This window comes from Triticum aestivum, chromosome 1A (genome assembly GCF_018294505.1).
Source record: "Triticum aestivum cultivar Chinese Spring chromosome 1A, IWGSC CS RefSeq v2.1, whole genome shotgun sequence".
Classification (NCBI taxonomy): domain Eukaryota; kingdom Viridiplantae; phylum Streptophyta; class Magnoliopsida; order Poales; family Poaceae; genus Triticum; species Triticum aestivum.
In genome coordinates, this window is record NC_057794.1 from 100,001,770 (window position 1) to 100,021,722 (window position 19,953).

The 19,953-nt window shown below is 49.0% G+C and overlaps 1 protein-coding gene across 1 annotated transcript; it reads left to right on the forward strand.

The window, feature by feature from the left end:
* Nucleotides 1–18,143: 18,143 nt before the first annotated feature.
* On the forward strand, nucleotides 18,144–19,666 carry LOC123038435 (BTB/POZ and MATH domain-containing protein 1). The gene has a single exon (XM_044462189.1). The coding sequence runs from the start codon at nucleotides 18,407–18,409 to the stop codon at nucleotides 19,451–19,453; it is 1,047 nt and encodes a 348-aa protein (XP_044318124.1). The 5' UTR covers nucleotides 18,144–18,406; the 3' UTR covers nucleotides 19,454–19,666.
* Nucleotides 19,667–19,953: the final 287 nt, after the last annotated feature.

The following is a 19,953-nucleotide window of genomic DNA, read 5'->3' on the forward strand; positions in this document are numbered from 1 at the left end:
CTTTTGCCATGCTTGTTTGAACCTGTTAATGGATGAATTGGCCGTAGCTCAGTGTTCCTTTTTGTTAAGCATCATGAATGGATCACTGCCATGTATTTTTTCCATGTTTGAGTGTTGTAGCATGTTTGTCTTGTTGCATTTAGATGGCTACTTGCTGTTTATCGCAGACCGGTGCCATATTTGAATTGCTCGCCATTTCCAAACCGTGTCTCCGATTCCGGCGTTCTTTATATCGTTTTCGAGCGAAATCATCTCACCTTTCCAGTGGAACACTTGGATTTCCAAGTTGAGGCCAGGTTCATTCATTCCATGTCAAACCTTGCATTTGCATCACATATCGCATCCCGCATAGCATACCATGTTTGCATCATGTTGTTTGAGCTTTGCACGTGGTTGATTGTGTCCTTTTTGCTTGTTTTTCTTGTTTGGGTAGAGCCGGGAGACGAGTTCGCTAACGAGGAGCCCATTGAGTTTGCTTTCGAGGATCCAGTCAACTCTGACAACTTTGCAGGCAAGATGATCATACCCTCGAAATCACTTATATCTTTGCTTTGCTAGATGCTCGCTCTTTTGCTATGCCTATGCTACGATGCCTACCACTTGCTTATCATGCCTCCCAAATTGCCATGTCAAACCTCTAACCCACCATGTCCTAGATAACCGTTGATTGGCTATGTTACCGCTTTGCTCAGCCCCTCTTATAGCGTTGCTAGTTGCAGGTGAAGATTGGAGACCGTTCCTTGTTGGAACATTATTTTTCTTGTTGGGATATCATTATATTATCTTGTTATCTTAATGCATCTATATACTTGGTAAAGGGTGGAAGGCTCGGCCTTTTAGCCTAGTGTTTTGTTCCACTCTTGCCACCCTAGTTTCCGTCATATCGGTGTTATGTTCCCGGATTTTGCGTTCCTTACGCGGTTGGGTGATAATGGGAACCCCTTGACAGTTCGCCTTGAATAAAGCTCTTCCAGCAATGCCCAACCTTGGTTTTACCATTTGTCACCTAGCCTCTTTTTCCCTTGGGTTTCCGGAGCCCGAGGATCATCTTATTTAAAAACCCCGGGGCCAGTGCTCCTCTGAGTGTTGGTCCAACCTAGAGCCCCTTGCAGCGCCACCTCGGGGAAACTTGAGGGCTGGTTTTAGTTGTACAGATTGCTTATCCGATTGTGCCTTGGGAATGAGATATGTGCAGCTCCTATCGGGATTTGTCGGCACATTCGGGCGGTGTTGCTGGATTTGTTTTAACTTGTCGAAGTGTCTTGTAGAACCGGGATACCGAGTCTGATCGGAATGTCTCGGGAGAAGGTATATCCTTCGTTGACCGTGAGAGCTTGTCATGGGCTAAGTTGGGACTCCCCTGCAGGGATTTGAACTTTCGAAAGCCGTGCCCGCGGTTATGGGCAGATGGGAATTTGTTAATGTCCGGTTGTAGATAACTTGAATTTAAACTTAATTAAAATGAATCAACTGTGTGAGTTACCATCATGGTCTCTTCTCGGCGGAGTCCGGGAAGTGAACACGGTGTTGGAGTAATGCTTGCCGCAGGTTGTTCTCTAGTTATTCGTTCGCACCTTGCCTTCTCTTCTCGCTCTCTTTTGCGAACAGGTTAGCCACCATATATGCTAGTCGCTTGCTGCAGCTCCACATATTACCTTGCCTTACCTATAAGCTTAAATAGTCTTGATCGCGAGGGTGCGAGATTGCTGAGTCCCTGTGGCTCACAGATTACTTCCAAACCAGATGCAGGGCCAGACGACTCCGTTCCAGATGACGCGCTTGAGCTCAAGTGGGATTTCGACGAGGACTCACGCCGATACTACGTGTCTTTCCCTGATGATCAGTAGTGGTGCCCAGTTGGGGCGATCGGGACCGTGTCGCATGTTGGGTTGGTCTTTTATTTTGGCACCATAGTCGGGCCATGAGTGATTGGATGATGTAATGCTATTTATGTACTTTGTTTGACGTGGCGAGTGTAAGCCAACTATGTTCCTTCCCCCTTTATTATTTATATTACATGGGATGTTGTGAAGATTGCCTAGCTTGCGACATTGCTTCCAATGCGGTTATGCCTCTAAGTCGTGCTTCGACACGTAGGAGATATAGCCGCATCGAGGGCGTTACAAGTTGGTATCAGAGCCTTCCCCGACCTTAGGAGCCCCCACTGCTTGATCATTTTTAGCAGCCGAGTTGAGTCTATAAAAAATGTTTTGAGTCATTTAGGAATTATATATCGGAGAGTTTAGGAATTCTTTTTACTTCCCAGTGCCTTCATCGCTCTGGTAAGGCATCATGACATAGAGTTTTGACTCTTCTCTTCTCAAATTTCACTAAAAAAATTTAGGATCACGCGGGTATCTTGGAATCGTTCCGATGGATTTGTGACGAGAACATTGTTCTTGGTGCCTCCTGTCATTTAGGGGTTGTGGCAGTGTCCCGGGGAGTTGAGCTCCGAGGTGTTGTCATCACAATTTTATCGTTGCAGTTCTGGAATACCTGAGTTTAGTATGTCGACATCGAAAATCTCTTTTATGCAGTTGTTGGTGAGATAACCTCGACGCCACCCAGTACTGGGGCGGGAGTTCGGGAGTATTGCCATAACTTGTATAACGGATGCTTTTCGAAGGTTGAGGTAGATGGTTTCCAAAGTTTTTCTCGGTTATGTGTTGAAGGATGGATACAGCTGGATGTAGGATTTGCTAGATTTGGGTGAGATATTATGCTTCCCCTGTATCCCCAACACCTGATTGCATAACCGGAAAGGTTCGGGAGTTTCATAGGTGGGAATTCTTATAGCTCTAGCTCTTCTTCCACGGATATTTGGTTTGAGATTGGGATTTCTTACCGAGTATTCGATCTTGATCCGTACCTTGTTGATTTATTCCTCTGCCTAAATTCTAAGTGGATTCTCAATTTATGGATATGTGACCATTTCAAGTGGAATACATTTGTTCATTCTGTTCGGATGTGTAGACTATATGTTGCAATTTCATCCCGCTTGATTCAGCTTCATTTTATCTGTCAATGTGCTAACGGATGTCACCCTCTTCAGGATGGCTCCCGCTAAGAGCAGCAATCAGAATCAGAATCAGGATCCGCCACCACCCCCTCCTCCTCCGAAGGCATGGCAAGCTGTGATGGTTGCTGCCAATGCAAACACGCAGTTAATCATGCAAATTCTTCAAGAGCGCAACCAAGCGAACCAAGGCAACCAAGGCAACAATCAAAATCACTTTGCTACACTCAACCAGTTCCTTGCTAACAGGCCAAAGACCTTCAGCAATTGTGTTGAGGCAACTGATGCTGACGATTGGCTCGTGGACTTGTGCAAGCATTTCGAGTGCAGTAACGTTAGGCCTGAGGACTTTGTAAAGTTCGCTTCCTTCCAACTCAAAGACCAAGCTGCAGAATGGTTCCAGCAGTACAAAGATTCCAGAGGTGGTCGTGCGATTACCTGGGATGAATTCTGTCAAGACTTCAAAGCTCATCATATTCCTCAGAGCGTGGTTGAAAGCAAGCGTGAGGAATTCCGCAACCTGAAGCAAGGCTCTTTGTCTATCTATGACTACCACAAGTTGTTTCAGAAGCTCGTCCGCTTTGCTAAGCAGGACGTCCCTGACGAGAAGAGCATGATATACCAGTTCATGGGTGGTCTCAGAGAAGAAATCCAGCTAGCTCTTGTTCTCTTTGAGCCCTTGAGGTACGATGAGTTCTACAACATGGCATTGAAGCAAGAGGCTGCTCAACTAAGGTGTGATGCTTCCAAGAAGCGAGTCAGAGATGCTACTCCTTCTTCCTCTACTCATGTGGCCAAGCAGCAGAAGTATTGGCTTCCTCCTCCTCTGTTCCGTCAGCCGTATCAGAAGAGCAAAGGTGGCAGTGGATCTTCCCACCCACCCAACCCTGGCTTTTAGAACAAGACTTCGTCTCAAGCTCCAAGATCGAGTGCTCCGTATCACCGTCCGCTTTCAGAGGTCACGTGCAACAAGTGCCAACAGAAGGGTCACTATGCCAACAAGTGCTTCAACCAGAGGTGTCTCCCTCCTCCTCCTCCTGTGAGATCGGCAAGTACAACTGTGGTCAAGCATAACCCCAAGTACGCCAAGGTCAACATGGTGAATGCAGCTCAGCAGAGGACTCACCAGATGTCATCATGGGTAACCTTCCTGTTAACGATATTCCCGCAAGAGTTCTTTTTGACACTGGTGCATCGCATTGTTTCATCTCGAGACCTTTTGCATCTAAGCATGATTTTGTTACTCACGTGTTGCCGAAACCGTTGGCTATTGTCTCTCCGGCCCGTCAAATGACATCTCGAGTATGCGTTCTGGATGTTACAATCACTTTGGGTGACTATAAGTTCTTGTCTTCTCCAAATGTTCTTGGTGACTCGGATATTGATCTTATTCTCGGAATGGATTGGCTTTCTAAGCACAAGGCTCAACTTGATTGTGCAGCCAGGCAGATTCAATTGACTCATTCGTCTGAGGATGTAATTGTCTTTGCCGCGCGTGATGATACCATCCGTCTGTTTTCTCTCAATGAGAAGGGTGAATTGGATGCCATCTCGCAAATTCCAGTCGTTTGCGAATATCAAGACGTCTTTCCAGAAGAGCTTCCAGGAATGCCTCCGCACCGGCCAGTTGAATTCGTCATTGATCTTGAGCCTGGCACGGAACCAGTGTGCAAACGTCCTTACAAGCTCGGACCTGAAGAGTTGAAGGAGCTGAAGAAGCAACTCGATATTCAAGAGCGAATGGGTCTCATTCGACCTAGTTCCTCTCCGTGGGGTTGTGGAGTACTCTTTGTGAAGAAGAAGGATGGAACGGACCGACTTTGTGTTGACTACCGTCCATTGAATAAGAAGACTATCAAGAACAAGTACCCACTTCCCAACATCAACGAGTTGTTCGAACAACTCAAAGGTGCCCAAGTATTCTCCAAGCTTGATCTTCGTATGGGTTATCATCAGATTCGAATCTGTGAGCAAGATATTCCCAAGACGGCTTTCAGGACAAGCTATGGTTCATATGAATACACTGTCATGTCTTTTGGCCTCGTCAACGCTCCTCCGACTTTCTCTCGCATGATGAACTTCATCTTCAACGCCTACACCAATGACTTTGTTTTGGTCTATCTCGACGACATTCTGGTCTTTTCGAAGAACAAGGAAGATCATGCCAAGCACTTGCGTTTGGTACTCGATAAGCTCAGGGAACACCAGCTCTACGCCAAGTTCTCAAAGTGCGAGTTTTGGCTCGATGAGGTTCTTTATCTTGGGCATATCATCTCTGCCAAGGGCATTGCCATGAATCCTGAGAAGGTGTCTGCAATTGTGAATTGGGAACCACCTCAGAACGTGAAGCAACTCCGTAGCTTCCTCGGTCTCGCAAGCTACTGTCGAAGGTTCATGGAGAACTTTTCAAAGATCACGAAGCCTCTCTCAAATCTTCTCCAGAAGCACGTCAAGTACGTTTGGTCTCCGGAATGTGACATCGCTTTCAACACTTTGAAAGAGAAATTGGTCACTGCTCCAGTTCTGACTCCTCCTGATGAATCCAAACCGTTCGAGGTCTTCTGCGATGCCTCTCTCCAAGGTCTTGGTGCAGTGTTGATGCAAGAAAAGAAAGTTGTGGCTTATACCTCTCGCCAGTTGAAGCCCAACGAGAAGAACTACCCCACTCATGACCTTGAGTTGGCGGCAGTTGTGCATGCTCTTTTGACTTGGAGACATCTCTTATTGGGAAGAAAAGTGGACATCTTCACTGACCACAAGAGTCTCAAGTACATCTTCACTTAGCCTAATCTCAACCTCAGGCAGACTCGATGGGTCGAAATGATTCAAGAGTATAATCCGAGTATCGACTATACTCCAGGCAAGGCCAATGTGATTGCTGACGCATTGAGCAGGAAGGCTTATTGCAACAGTCTGATTCTCAAGCCTTATCAACCCGAGCTTTGTGAAGCTTTCCGCAAACTCAATTTGCAAGTTGTACCTCAAGGTTTCCTCGCCAACCTTCAAGTCTCTCCTACCTTGGAAGACCAGATTCGCGAGGCTCAACTTCTTGATGCTATGGTGAAGAAGGTGAAGATTGGGATTGCCAAGAGTCAACCCAAGTACAAGTGCTACCGCCTTGATGACAAGGATACTCTCTTCTTCGAGGATCGTATTGTTGTGCCCAAAGGTGACCTTCGTAAAGTGATCATGAACAAGGCTCACAATTCTCTCCTCTCCATCCACCCTGGGAGCACGAAGATGTATCAGGATCTCAAGCTGGCATATTGGTGGACTCGAATGAAGCGCGAGATTGCTCAGTTCGTGAATGAGTGTGATGTCTGTAGAAGAGTGAAGGCAGAACACCAAAGGCCAGCTGGTCTCCTCCAACCTCTTGCCATTCCATAATGGAAGTTTGACCACATTGAGATGGACTTCGTGACTGGGTTTCCAAAGTCCAAGCGTGGCAATGATGCTATATTCGTTGTCATCGACAAACTCACTAAAGTGGCTCACTTTCTGCCTATCAAAGAGTCTATCACTGCAGCTCAATTGGCAGAGCTCTATACCTCTCGAATTGTCTCGCTGCATGGTATTCCTCAGGTGATCTCTTCAGACCGTGGCAGCATCTTTACCTCCAAGTTTTGGGATTCTTTTCAGAAGGCCATGGGCACCAACATCCGCTTTAGCACAGCTTTCCATCCTCAAACTAGCGGTCAAGTCGAGTGTGTCAACCAGATTCTTGAAGATATGCTCAGGGCTTGTGTGATCTCCTTCGGCATGAAGTGGGAGGATTGTCTTCCTTATGCTGAATTCTCCTACAACAACAGTTTTCAAGCAAGTTCGTGCAAGGCCCCATTCGAAATTTTGTATGGCAGGAAGTTCCATACCCCTCTCAACTGGTCTGAAACCGGTGAACGTCAACTTCTAGGAAATGACTTAATCACAGAGGCAGAGGAGATGTGTAAAGTCATTCGAGATAACCTCAAAGCAGCGCAATCGCGCCAGAAGAGCTACTATGATAGTAAGCACCGTGATTTTTCTTTCGAGATCGGAGATCATGTTTACCTCCGCGTCTCTCCAATGAAAGGTACTCATCGCTTCGGTATCAAAGGGAAGCTTGCCCCTAGATACATGGGACCTTTCAAGATCATCAGCAAGAGAGGCGATCTCGCCTATCAACTCGAGCTTCCTTCAAACTTTGCAAATGTGCATGACGTGTTCCATGTCTCTCAGCTCCGCAAGTGCTTCAAGACTCTTGACCGCACCATCAACTTTGAAGACATTGATCTCCAAGAAGATCTCTCTTATCGTGAGCACCCCGTTGCTATTATTGAAGAGACTGAACGCAAGACTCGCAATAAGTCAATCAAATTCCTCAAAGTCAAGTGGTCACACCATTCCGACCGTGAAGCCACCTGGGAACGCGAGGATCACCTCCGTTCTGAGTACCCGGCGTTCTTCCAGTCCTAGATCTCGAGACGAGATCCTTTCATAGTGGTGGAGTGTTGTAACACCCCGGATATGATTTACCTAATATGTAATCCAAGTCTTGCCGTTTCCGGCGTTAATTTATTTTATTTTCTCGTGTTCGGGTTCTTGTCTCCGTGTGTTGTTGTCGTTGTCATGCATCTCATATCATGTCATCATGTGCATTGCATTTGCATACGTGTTTGTCTCATGCATCCAAGCATTTTCCCCGTTGTCCATTTTGCATTCCGGCGCTCTGTTCTCCTCCGGTGGTCATTTCTACCTTCTTCTCGTGTGTGGGGATTAAACATTTCCGGATTGGACCGAGACTTGCCAAGTGGCCTTGTTTTACTACCGGTAGACCGCCTGTCAAGTTTCGTACCATTTGGACTTCGTTTGATGCTCCAACGGTTAACCGAGGGACCGAAAAGGCCTCGTGTGTGTTGCAGCCCAACACCCCTCCAATTTGGCCCAAAACCCACCAAAACCCTCTCCACCATCTAGAGCGTTCGATCACGATCGCGTGGCCGAAAACCGCACCTATTTTGGACACTCCTAGCTCCCTCTATGCCTATAAATACACCCCCCCTCCGAAATTCTCGATTCCCCTCTCTTGAAACCCTAGATCCCCTCCATCCGCCGCCGCCGGACGAATTTTCCGCAGGTCGGACGTGTCCAGTCCGCCCGCCGCTGCCACGTGTCATCGCCCGGTTCGCCCGGCCGTCTCCCTCCACCGCGCGGCCCGGGGAGCCCGTCGCCGGCCCTCGCGGCCCGGATCCGCGGCGCCACCCGCGCCTTCGCCCCGCTGCCACCTTCACCCGTTCCGGCGAGCTTCCGCGCCAGCCACTGCTGCCATTGCAGGCCGCCACCAAGCTCCTCCACGCTGGCGGACTCGGCGCCCGAAGGCCCCGGCGACCTCCGCCGCCCGCGCCTTCGCCCGCACGCCGCCTCTCCCTCCCTCGCCGGCGCTCCGGCGAACTCCTTCCTCCTCCCCGCTCCGGCCGACTCTTCCTCCGGCGACCTCGAAGCTTCGGCCGGTGAACCTCGACTTCCGCGCCTCAGATCTGAGATCTGGAGTTTAGGGTTGACTTTATCCCCGAAAACCCTAATTATTTTTCCATTTTCATTATGCTATATATCTGCATCCGTAGATCCGTTTTGGGCGTACAGCATATCAAAATGTTCGTCTCAAAGAGCACATCATTTCATATCGTTGCATCATTTTCATTTGAGTTCATATTGATGCCCGAAATGCTGTTAGAAGAGTGCTATTTGAGATAATTGTCAGATCTGCTGCTACAAATAGCTATTTGTCATTTTTGCCATGATTATTGTGTGCATGATATGCCCCTGAGCTCTACATATGTTTTGTTATGGGATTTGTCATCTTTCCAGAGGTGCCATCCATGTATTTTTGTGATGTGTGTGGTGACTAGCACAAGCTTACAAAGTGGTGCATTCGTTAATGCTGATTTCAGGGACTTAGCAATTCCACTAAGTCCTTGGACTGTTTTTACCAATATGCCATATGGTCATGTTGTTTCCTAGTGATCTGTGCCTCTTTTGAGGATGATCAGTAAGGGTGATTTGTTAATCTTGTAGTTCTCTATCCATCCATGCCTTTGTTTGCAATTATGGAGCACCCTAGCTTGAGTCAATCGAGCTCTACTTTTGCTATTTCGTGAATCTGGGCAGATTGTCTACTTGTTAGCGATTTTGTCGAGGACGTTGTAGTTGCTCCGTGCATGCTATGTTATTGTTCTTGCCATGTCTAGCTTGTATAATGTGTATTCTAGATGGGTGCATGCTTAGATTGTCATGCCTTGCTCTGTAGTGAGTGCATCGAGCTCGTGAACATGCCTACTTGATATCTGATTTGCATGCTCCAGTTTTTCTCTAAGTCTGTGATCTGATTATATTTTTGCCATGTTCACATGCTTGCAATTGTATTTTATGATTCCTTTTGGCTCAAGGTCACTAAGGGACTTTTGTTAAGCTCTTTGAGTAGCTCCATGACATGATTTACTTTGCCATGTTTAGGCCATGTAGCATATAGTTTTCATGCTCCAAAGTGTGCTACCTGATCTGAAATTCCAGACAAGTGTTAATTTCACCAAGTCCGAGATCTGTTTACCAATTGCACTTTTGCCATGCTTGTTTGAACCTGTTAATGGATGAATTGGCCGTAGCTCAGTGTTCCTCTTTTGTTAAGCATCATGAATGGATCCCTGCCATGTATTTTGTTGCCATGTTTGAGTGTTGTAGCATGTTTGTCTTGTTGCGTTTAGATGGCTACTTGCTGTTTATCGCAGACCGGTGCCATATTTGAATTGCTCGCCATTTCCAAACCGTGTCTCCGATTCCGGCGTTCTTTATATCGTTTTTGAGAGAAATCATCTCACCTTTCCAGTGGCACACTTGGATTTCCATGTTTAGGCCAGGTTCGTTCATTCCTTGTCAAATCTTGCATTTGCATCACATATCGCATCCCGCATAGCATACCATGTTTACATCATGTTGTTTGAGCTTTGCACGTGGTTGATTGTGTCCTTTTTGCTTGTTTGTCTTGTTTGGGTAGAGCCGGGAGACGAGTTCGCTAATGAGGAGCCCGTTGAGTTTGCTTTCGAGGATCAAGTCAACTTTGACAACTTTACAAGAAAGATGATCATACCCTCGAAATCACTTCTATCTTTGCTTTGCTAGATGCTCGCTCTTTTGCTATGCCTATGCTATGATGCCTACCACTTGCTTATCATGCCTCCCAAATTGCCATGTCAAACCTCTAACCCACCATGTCCTAGATAACCGTTGATTGGCTATGTTACCGCTTTGCTCAGCCCCTCTTATAGCGTTGCTAGTTGCAGGTGAAGATTGGAGACCATTCCTTGTTGGAACATTATTTTTCTTGTTGGGATATCATTATATTATCTTGTTATCTTAATGCATCTATATATTTGGTAAAGGGTGGAAGGCTCGGCCTTTTAGCCTAGTGTTTTGTTCCACTCTTGCCACCCTAGTTTCCGTCATATCGGTGTTATGTTCCCGGATTTTGCGTCCCTTACGCGGTTGGGTGATAATGGGAACCCCTTGACAGTTCGCCTTGAATAAAGCTCTTCCAGCAATGCCCAACCTTGGTTTTACCATTTGCCACCTAGCCTCTTTTTCCCTTGGGTTTCCGGAGCCCGAGGGTCATCTTATTTAAACCCCCCCGGGCCAGTGCTCCTCTGAGTATTGGTCCAACCTAGAGCCCCTTGCAGCGCCACCTCGGGGAAACTCGAGGGCTGTTTTTAGTTGTACGGATTGCTTATCCGATTGTGCCCTGAGAACGAGATATGTGCATCTCCTATCGAGATTTGTCGGCACATTCGGGCGGTGTTGCTGGATTTGTTTTAACTTGTCGAAGTGTCTTGTAGAACCGGGATACCGAGTCTGATCGGAATGTCTCGGGAGAAGGTATATCCTTCGTTGACCGTGAGAGCTTGTCATGGGCTAAGTTGGGACTCCCCTGCAGGGATTTGAACTTCCAAAAGCCGTGCCCGCGGTTATGGGCAGATGGGAATTTGTTAATGTCCGGTTGTAGATAACTTGAACCTAAACTTAATTAAAATGAATCAACTGTATGAGTTACCGTGATGGTCTCTTCTCGGCGGAGTCCGGGAAGTGAACACGGTGTTGGAGTAATGCTTGCCGCAGGTTGTTCTCTAGTTATTCGTTCGCGCCTTGCCTTCTCTTCTCGCTCTCTTTTGTGAACAGGTTAGCCACCATATATGCTAGTCGCTTGCTGCAGCTCCACATATTACCTTGCCTTACCTATAAGCTTAAATAGTCTTGATCGCGAGGGTGCGAGATTGCTGAGTCCCTATGGCTCACAGATTACTTCCAAACCAGATGCAGGGCCAGATGACTCTGTTCTAGATGACGCGCTTGAGCTCAAGTGGGAGTTCGACGAGGACTCACGCCGATACTACGTGTCTTTCCCTGATGATCAGTAGTGGTGCCCAGTTGGGGCGATCGGGACCGTGTCGCATGTTGGGTTGGTCTTTTATTTTGGCACCGTAGTTGGGCCATGAGTGATTGGATGATGTAATGCTATTTATGTACTTTGTTTGACGTGGCGAGTGTAAGCCAACTATGTTCCTTCCCCTTTTATTATTTATATTACATGGGATGTTGTGAAGATTGCCTAACTTGCGACATTGCTTTTAATGCGGTTATGCCTCTAAGTCGTGCTTCGACACATAGGAGATATAGCCGCATCGAGGGCGTTACACTTGACCTCCGGATCGGGACATGGTTGCTTGAGTGGAAAGGAGATGAGAACTTGGGCGCTAGAGCTCAAGATTGAAAAGGCGGAGACAGAGAGAGGGCATGAGAGAGGAAGAGGGAATCATTATCCCCTTATAAAGGCAACAATTATTAAACGCCTCCTCACTCGCCTTTAGATTCGCCTATTCCAATGGGTTGTATAAATGGCACGGTTGGGTTACCCATACCCGCATTGATGAGAATCCTGCGATAAGGGGACACAATCTCTGCTTTGACAAGACATGCCAATGGCAACCGCGTCTCGGGACGTGGGGCGTCGAAACATGAAAGCGGTTTGGAATTATGGCCGGTCAGACGTAATATCGTGCTACGAAAAAGTTGTCAGCGGATGGAACTCGTGTAAAAATATATTCTCTCTGCGGTTATGTATGGTGTGTGTGTGTGTGTGACAGGTCCGGATACTATCATCGCATCCGAAGACTATCTTGAAGTTCGGATAGAAGGGAACCCGCCTTGCAATGTCAAAGACAATCCACGCGCCGGACTCCTCGTCATTGAAGCCAGGTTCAGGGGCTACTAAGGGAGTCCTAGACTAAGGGGTCCTCGGGCGTCCGACCTATTATCCATGGGCCAGACTGATGGGCTGTGAAGACATGAAGGCCGAAGACTGTACCTGTGTCTGGATTGGACTCTCCTTGGCGTGGAAGGCAAGCTTGGCGACCGACTATGAAGATTCCTTCTTATGTAACCGACTCTATGTAAACCCTAGATCCCCCCAGTGTCTATATAAACCAGAGGGGTTAGTCCGGAAAGGATAGACGTTCATTACCGTAGTCATACAGGTTAGACTTCTGGGGTTTAGCCATTACGATCTCGTGGTAGATCAACTCTTGTAACACCCATATTCATCAAGATCAATCAAGCAGGGCGTAGGGTATTACCTCTATAGAGAGGGCCCGAACCTGGGTAAACATTGTGTCCCCCGTCTCCTGTTACCATCAATCCTAGACGGACAGTTCGGGACCCCCTACCCGAGATCTGCCGGTTTTGACACCGACAGGGGGCACCCTAGAACACACAAGTTGATCATTGATCTCTCCCAGCCGTGTGCGATGCCCTCCTCCACCATAATCCACCTCGGTCATACTGTAGCGGTGCTTAGGAGAAGCCCTGCGACGGTAGCTTCATCAACATCGTCACCACGCCATCGTGCTGACGAAACTCTCCCTCGAGCTCTACTGGATCATGAGTTCGCGGGACGTCACCGAGCTGAACATGTGCTGAACACGGAGGTGCCGTACGTTCGGTACTGAGGATCGGTCGATCGTGAAGACGTATGACTACATCAATCGCGTTATCATAACGCTTCCGCTTAACGGTCTACGGGGGGTACGTGGACGACACTCTCCCCTCTCGTTGCTATGCATCACCATGTTTTTGTGTGTGCGTATGAAATTTTTGAAATTACTACGTTCCCCAACAACCACGACCCTCGACAAGACTCCAACAATGATAGGTGGAATTACGAGAAGTCACTCCAAACAAATACATGATTTGGTGCAATGTCAAAGAAGGCCAATGACTTCTAGTCCGTGCTGAAACAATGTTGTTATGATGAAGAAACAAATTTAGGAGCTCATGAAGAAACAAGTTTGTTGTTGAAGAAAACGATGTTCCGACTCTAGCAAAAACATTGTTTGGTTGGAATCAAGTATCCACAACTTGTGAAAGATATCTAGACAAGAGTTTGCTGCTGAAGAAAAAAACAATGTTCCAACTTTGATGAGACTCTGTTTGGTTGGGATCAACTGTCCACAACTCGCGGGAGATTTTCAAAAGGTACCTTATTAATTCTCAAAGTTGGTTTGGTTTCACACATATACTGGTTCTCAAAGCCAGCTTCTATTCCCACCTAACCATGGGGGTTGTCACTGGTTATAAAACTCCACCCCCATCCTCTAAGAAATCTTTTGTTAAATCATTTAGCTACAAGCTTATGCAACAAAACTGCTATAGATACGAGAGATCCTTACTACTTTTGCTCTTGTGAGTTCATTTGGATTCGCGAGAAGGATCCTGTGGTTTTCCTTATTGGTGATCTACGGTTTTGGTTGTTTGTGTGGGTTAGTCTTAGTTTATGGTTCTGCGATTGTTCAAACAGATTAAAGCTATACAACCTTCTCCAACGTACGAGTCACGTACAACCTTGGCAGATTAAAGCTATAGTTATCTCGACTGCTTGCAGCTAGATACGCTCCTCGATTCAATCCCACAATGTGAAGATCAAGCCACTCTCTGGCATGAAACCCTTCAATGGGTTTGCGCCTATCAACTGTGGTCATGGCCCTTTCAAAGGCGACTAATCTGAAAAATCAAAGATAATCCTGTTTGGGGAATTTGAGCATTTGCCACATGTTTGATTGTACTTTGAGGATTTGCCCCTATTTTACTTGTCAATGATTATTTTCCAGTTTCTTGATGATTTGCCCCTTATGCACTGTTTAGAATTACACTGCAAAATTTATGTCCAAGCTAGCCCCAAGCCCAAATTAGGCAGCTCCCGTTTGACTGTTCCCGTTTATTGATCAATATCGAGGCTGCTTACCATGATTCACAACCGTGTCTCACATCGTGAATTTGATGCCTTGCTATGTTGCAGCTACTCGCTGCCGTGCCTCCTCCCTGTCGTCATTGTGTGCTGCTGCAGGTGAAAGAATTTGGCCGACGGTCTTTGGTTTGCCAGAACGGAATGCGGTGGTGACGAACATGGATGGCGTGGAGGAGATATGCGACGAGGCAGAGCACCTCAATTTGGATTGGGAGATATGAGAGATGGCCCCGTCATCATGAGGATGTGCGGTGGCCGCGTACGAAGTGGAGGCCTGTGAGTCATCGGGAAACGCGATGAAGTTGGTCGCGGACAATGGCAAGTAGACGGAGACGGCCTTGTCGTCGTGCAGCTACCGTCTGCCACCGTACCACTTTTGGGCGAGATGAGGACTCGGGGAACAAGAACGAGGTTGGGTCTCACACGGGCATTGTGGGCATATCACTGTGGGCTCATGTCGTCAGGGGCAAATCATCAAAAATCTAGAACAGGTGTAGCAAATAATCGATGACAAAAGAGGAGGGGCAAATCCTCAAAGGACCATCAAACTTGTGGCAAATCCTCAAATTCCCCATCCTGTTTAGGGCTCCTTTAATTTAAAGGAATTTTATAGGGGTTTTGGAGGATTAAAATTCTTAGAAATTTTTTCTACGTTGGTCCTTGGTTGCATTTCGTAGGAAATCTAACACCACTCAAACCTTTTTTATATATAATTCCTTTGATTTTGGACCCGATAAGGAACACGTGGCAGCTTCGAACGTTTTTTATGAAAAGTTTAGTAACGTAATGATGGCAACTTTAATTGTCAAGCATGAAATTTTTTTTCGGATGACAAGTTTTACTTTTATTTTCTGGTTTGCCTTTTCTTTTCGAATAACAACTTTTGTTGTAAAAAAGTTAAGACCAGAGTGCTTTGTGTCACACATGTGACACTTATCATTTGAATTGTTTTTCTGAGACATTAAACACTCTTTGCTAATTCTATAGTTTTAAATGGATATGCCACTTCTTTCTTTCTATTCATGTGTTCTGAGAATCCTACTCCCTCTTTCCATTTATATAAGGCCTAATGCATCTTTCGAGGCTAATTTTGATTAAATGTTAGAGTAATAATATATGACATGCAAGTTACACAAAGCATATTGTCAAATTCTTACTTGAAAAAAACTTCCAATAATATAATTTTTACATTATACATCTCATGTACTATTAATCTTATTAATAGTCAAATGCCGTCTTGAAAACACATTTTTTTCGAGAGCACGCGAAAGGCGTGCCTTAGCTTTATAGAAGAACAGAAACAATATATACAAGGTTTACATAGCCGCAAGCATTGCCCGAGGCGTGCCTACCATCTCCTCAAAACCCTCCTAGGCTACTACTCACAAAATTATAGTCTTGGAAAACGCATTAGAGCATCTCCAGCCGTTCGGCCCCCAGGGCGCTAAAAAAACGGTCTGCGAACCGGCGCTAGTTCGGCCCTGGGGGCGACCTAGCTCCCAGTCACGCCCCCAGGCGCCGCCCCCAGGACGCGGAAAATTCAAACTTGGTCGTTCCAGCTCACAAAAGACGCCATAAGTCCGGCGATCGCAAGTCACAGTTCGGCGTACAAAAAATAGAGCGGCAGAAGTTGGCGTGCGCAACGCATCACTCGGCGGGCTCTGCCCCAGGCGTCGGCCGAGTTGGCGTGCGCGGGCTTGGCGGTGTCGGAGCTGCTTCTGCGCTGGGCGGTGTCGGCGCGGCTTCGGTGGTGCTGGGCGTCGTGGAGGCGTCATCACGCGGGCTTGGCGACGGCGTCGGCGTGGGCATCGGCATCGGCGGCGCTGTCGAGGGAAGCTGGTTCAGGATGAGGTCGCGCTCCGCCAAGTACCACGCCTTGACCGCCTCGTCGGTGCTCTGGAGCATGTCCGCCCCGCCAAGCAGGAAAGCCAGGTCGGTGTTTCTCTTCTTCGCAGCGACGTTAGTCCGGAGCAGGTCGAGCTTGACGGCGCTGCTCGACATCAATGCCGACCACCGCGCATCGGTCTTCTCTTCACGAAGGACAGCCCGGGCCTGCGCGTCGGCGAGGCAGTGCTCGATGGACTCCTGCACTCGAGCGGTAGCCGCGTCGGCGTATTTCCCCTTCTTTGCACCTTTGTTGCCGTCCGGCCGCCCTTCCGATGCGCCAGGAGTCGGCGCGTCCGGCTTGTAGGTCTCCTTGGCCTTGTCGAGGGTGCGCCGGACTTCCGCCCACTTCTCGCACTTGTCAATGCGCTTGTAAACGTGGAGGTACTTGAATTCGGCGTCGCTGTTGCTTTGCCGGTACAGGGCGAACATGCACATCAACTGCGGGGAGGAACAAACAGTTGGTGGGTGTACACAGCGAAGAGAGGCGGGAGACTGGCGTGGCATACCTGATCATCAACGCTGGCGCCGCTCTCCGGACGAGCCGCGACCTCCTCGACGTCCCCATACCATTTTATTGCACGCCCCCTGAATACGTCCCCAGTGGTTCGCCATCGCCTTGGAGCCGCGCTGCATGTAGACGTCTTTGAAGTAGGGGTCGACGAGGTTGCACTCGTCGAACTCGGCCTTGATGCGGTCCTAGTATGTCTCGATGCTCTGGTTCGTGCCGTGTCGGGTCGAGGCAGACGACTTTCCATGCTTCGGCGAGGCATTCCTCCTCCTTGGACGCCCACTTGATGCGCGGCTCGCCTGACCTAGCCGCCCGCTTCTTCTTCTTGCACCCCTTTGCCGGAACAGGCGTCGGCTCCTCCTCCTCGTCGTCGTCGTCCTCCTCCTCCTGCTCCTGCTCCTCCTGCTCATCCTTGCCGTAGACGTAGCCGAGCTCGTTGTCCATGCTGCCGCTGAGATCCACCGTCTCGTCCTGGGTGACGAACCCGGGAGACGCGGCAGCCGCGGCCAAACCTGTTGCGATGATGTCGTCCATGTCAGCCTCGGTCTCGTCGGTGTCGCCGAGGTGCGAGAAGGGCAGCGGGCCACAGTGGAATGGAGGCGTCGGGGAGGAAGCATAGGCGGGCGGCGAGTAGTTGTATGGAGGGTATTGCACGCCGGCGAAGGCGGGAGAGGGCGTGCGCTGGGCCGGGTGTCCATGGGGGAAGGTGACGTTTGGGTTGAACCCACCGTGCGCGTCCCTGTCGGCGTAGCCCGGCGAGGGTGATCCCCATGGCTGCGGAGAGCCCACGCCTTGCTGGCCCCAGGGCGCGTACTGGGCGTGGCTTCCGGGCGGATTCATCATCCCCGCGCGAGTCGCCTCGACCTCGGCTTGGTCCGCTGATGAGTCAGCCGCAGCCGCGCGCGCCGCATTGTCGCGGGCCTTCTTGGCGATGGCCCTGTTCCGCCGGTCGGCGATGACAGCCTCCCGTCGCTGAACTTCCGCCCTTCACTCGGCATTTGACATGCCCGGTGGCTTGGTCGGCGGTGCCCTCGGCTTCCTCTGCTTCGGCTGCGCGACGGAAGCGGTCGCGGTTGCCGCCGTGCGGGGGGCGACGTACTTCTTCGGTGGCATAGCGACCGGCTGGGAGGCGAGCGGGAGGGAGATTGGCGGGAGGAAGGAAGAGAATGGGAGGGAAGTGGGGGGAAAGCGAAAGAAACGGCGGGAAGAGGCGCTCGACTCGCTGATAGAGCGGACCCACGCGTCCTTTTCGCTTGTGCCGGCGCCCCAGGCGCCCCTAGGGCGCTGGGTTTGGCCTGGGTCCGCCGGCACCAGTTTCAGTCTGAGTCGACAAAAAACAAAATTCTAAGGACGCGACTGGGCCGGTTTTTCGGCGCCGGCGTGGTAAAAATACCTAGAAAGGGCCTGTTGGGGCGCGGCTGGAGATGCTCTATATTCGGCGACCTCCACACCCTTCGCCGCCGTGCCTCCCTCCCCGTTCCCCAGCCACGCGCCCGCGAGAATCATCCTCCTCCTCATTGCTCCCTCTCCCCAGCTTAGCCGCGCGCCCGCGCCCCCATCCCCTACCGGCCTGCTTGATGCCTTGAGATCACTTTTCCCCACCGGAAACCCTCGCCGCCGCCGCCGCCGCCATTAATTTCTCCGCGCAAGCTCCAATTTCAGGAGGCCCAGGATGAGGACGGCGTCGATGTGCACCGCATGTACTGTGCGGGGCACGCACACGTTCAAGATCGCCGGCTACAGCCTGCACAGGGGCCTCGGCGTCGGCAACTTCATCCCGTCTGCCAGCTTCGACATCGGCGGCTACCTCTGGCGCGTACTATACTTCCCCGACGGGGAGACGGAGATGGAGAATGGGGATCACGCGTCCGTTTTCCTCGACCTCGTTAGCAAGGCCACCGAGGTGAGGGCGTTATTCGAGGTCAGGTTGGTCGACCAGACTAACAAGCTGCCACCTTCGGTGGTGCTCTCCCAGAAGACGCCGATAATGTTCAACAACAACGAGCATAGGAACTCTATGGGCGACGACTTCTTGCAACCATTGGCGTACCTGCTGGACGACAGCCTTGTGCTTGAGTGTGATGTCACAGTTCTGAAGGAATTCAAGGTGACCCTGACTGTGACCACCTTTGACATCCAAGTGCCCCCCTCAGACTTGGGGGAGCATCTCAGAGAATTTCTAGAGAATGGGGAGGGGGCAGATGTCGTTTTTGAGGTTGAGGGGGAGGTTTTTCCTGCGCATAAGAGTGTGGTTGCAGGGCGCTCGCCGGTCTTCAGAGCGCAGCTCTTTGGACCGATGAGCGACAGGGCAAAGCAACGCATAACAGTAGAAGATATGCAGCCTGCTGTTTTCAAGGCGTTGCTTCACTTCATTTACACAGATTCATTGCCTTCGATGGAAGATCTTGATGGAGATGAGGGCAAAGAAATGGTTAAGCACTTGCTCGTGGCTGCGGATAGGTATGCGATGGAAAGGATGAAGGTTATGTGTGAGAGCATCCTTTGCAATAGTCTTGATGTTGAGAGTGTCACTGCTACATTGGCTCTAGCTGACCAGCATCACTGCAGCAACCTCAGAGATGCTTGCCTTGAGTTTATCACTTCACCGGATAGAATGGATGATGTCATGGCAACCCAAGGGTATGCTCACCTCAAAAGATCCTGCCCTTCTATTGTCATAGATGTCTTCGAGAGGGCAAAAAGGTCCCGCAAAATTTAGTATGTTCATCCTTGTTTAGCTTATGAATAGTTGAATAGGTTGTTTAGTTGAGCATAACCTCGTAAGATGAAGTTGGCTTCTTAGTTATATTAGTTTCCAGTGATCTTTTGGAGAAGGGTAGGCCTTTGTAAAATGCATGTGATGGAGGCTCCTCTTGCTATATCTTGTGTGTGATGACGATCGACGATTCATCTTATTTATGAATTTATGCCAGCTTGCTAGTGTTCTCGAAAATGCCGTGACCGTCTGGCTAAACAATTAGGTTACTGTTAAAACTTCCCTTTTATCTGCTTCCTTAATTTCTCAATGCTGTTTGTTTGCCATTCTCATTATTGGAAAGAGATGGTATGGCCAAGTCCATGGCGAGCTATGAAGAAACATTAGCAAACAGCAACATTATGTTAGCAAGTTATTGAGCAGCACAATTAATGCAGTATTTTGAGATTGCATTGTGCTAACTATGTTTAACTTTGGATTGGCACACCACATCTTTTACACTA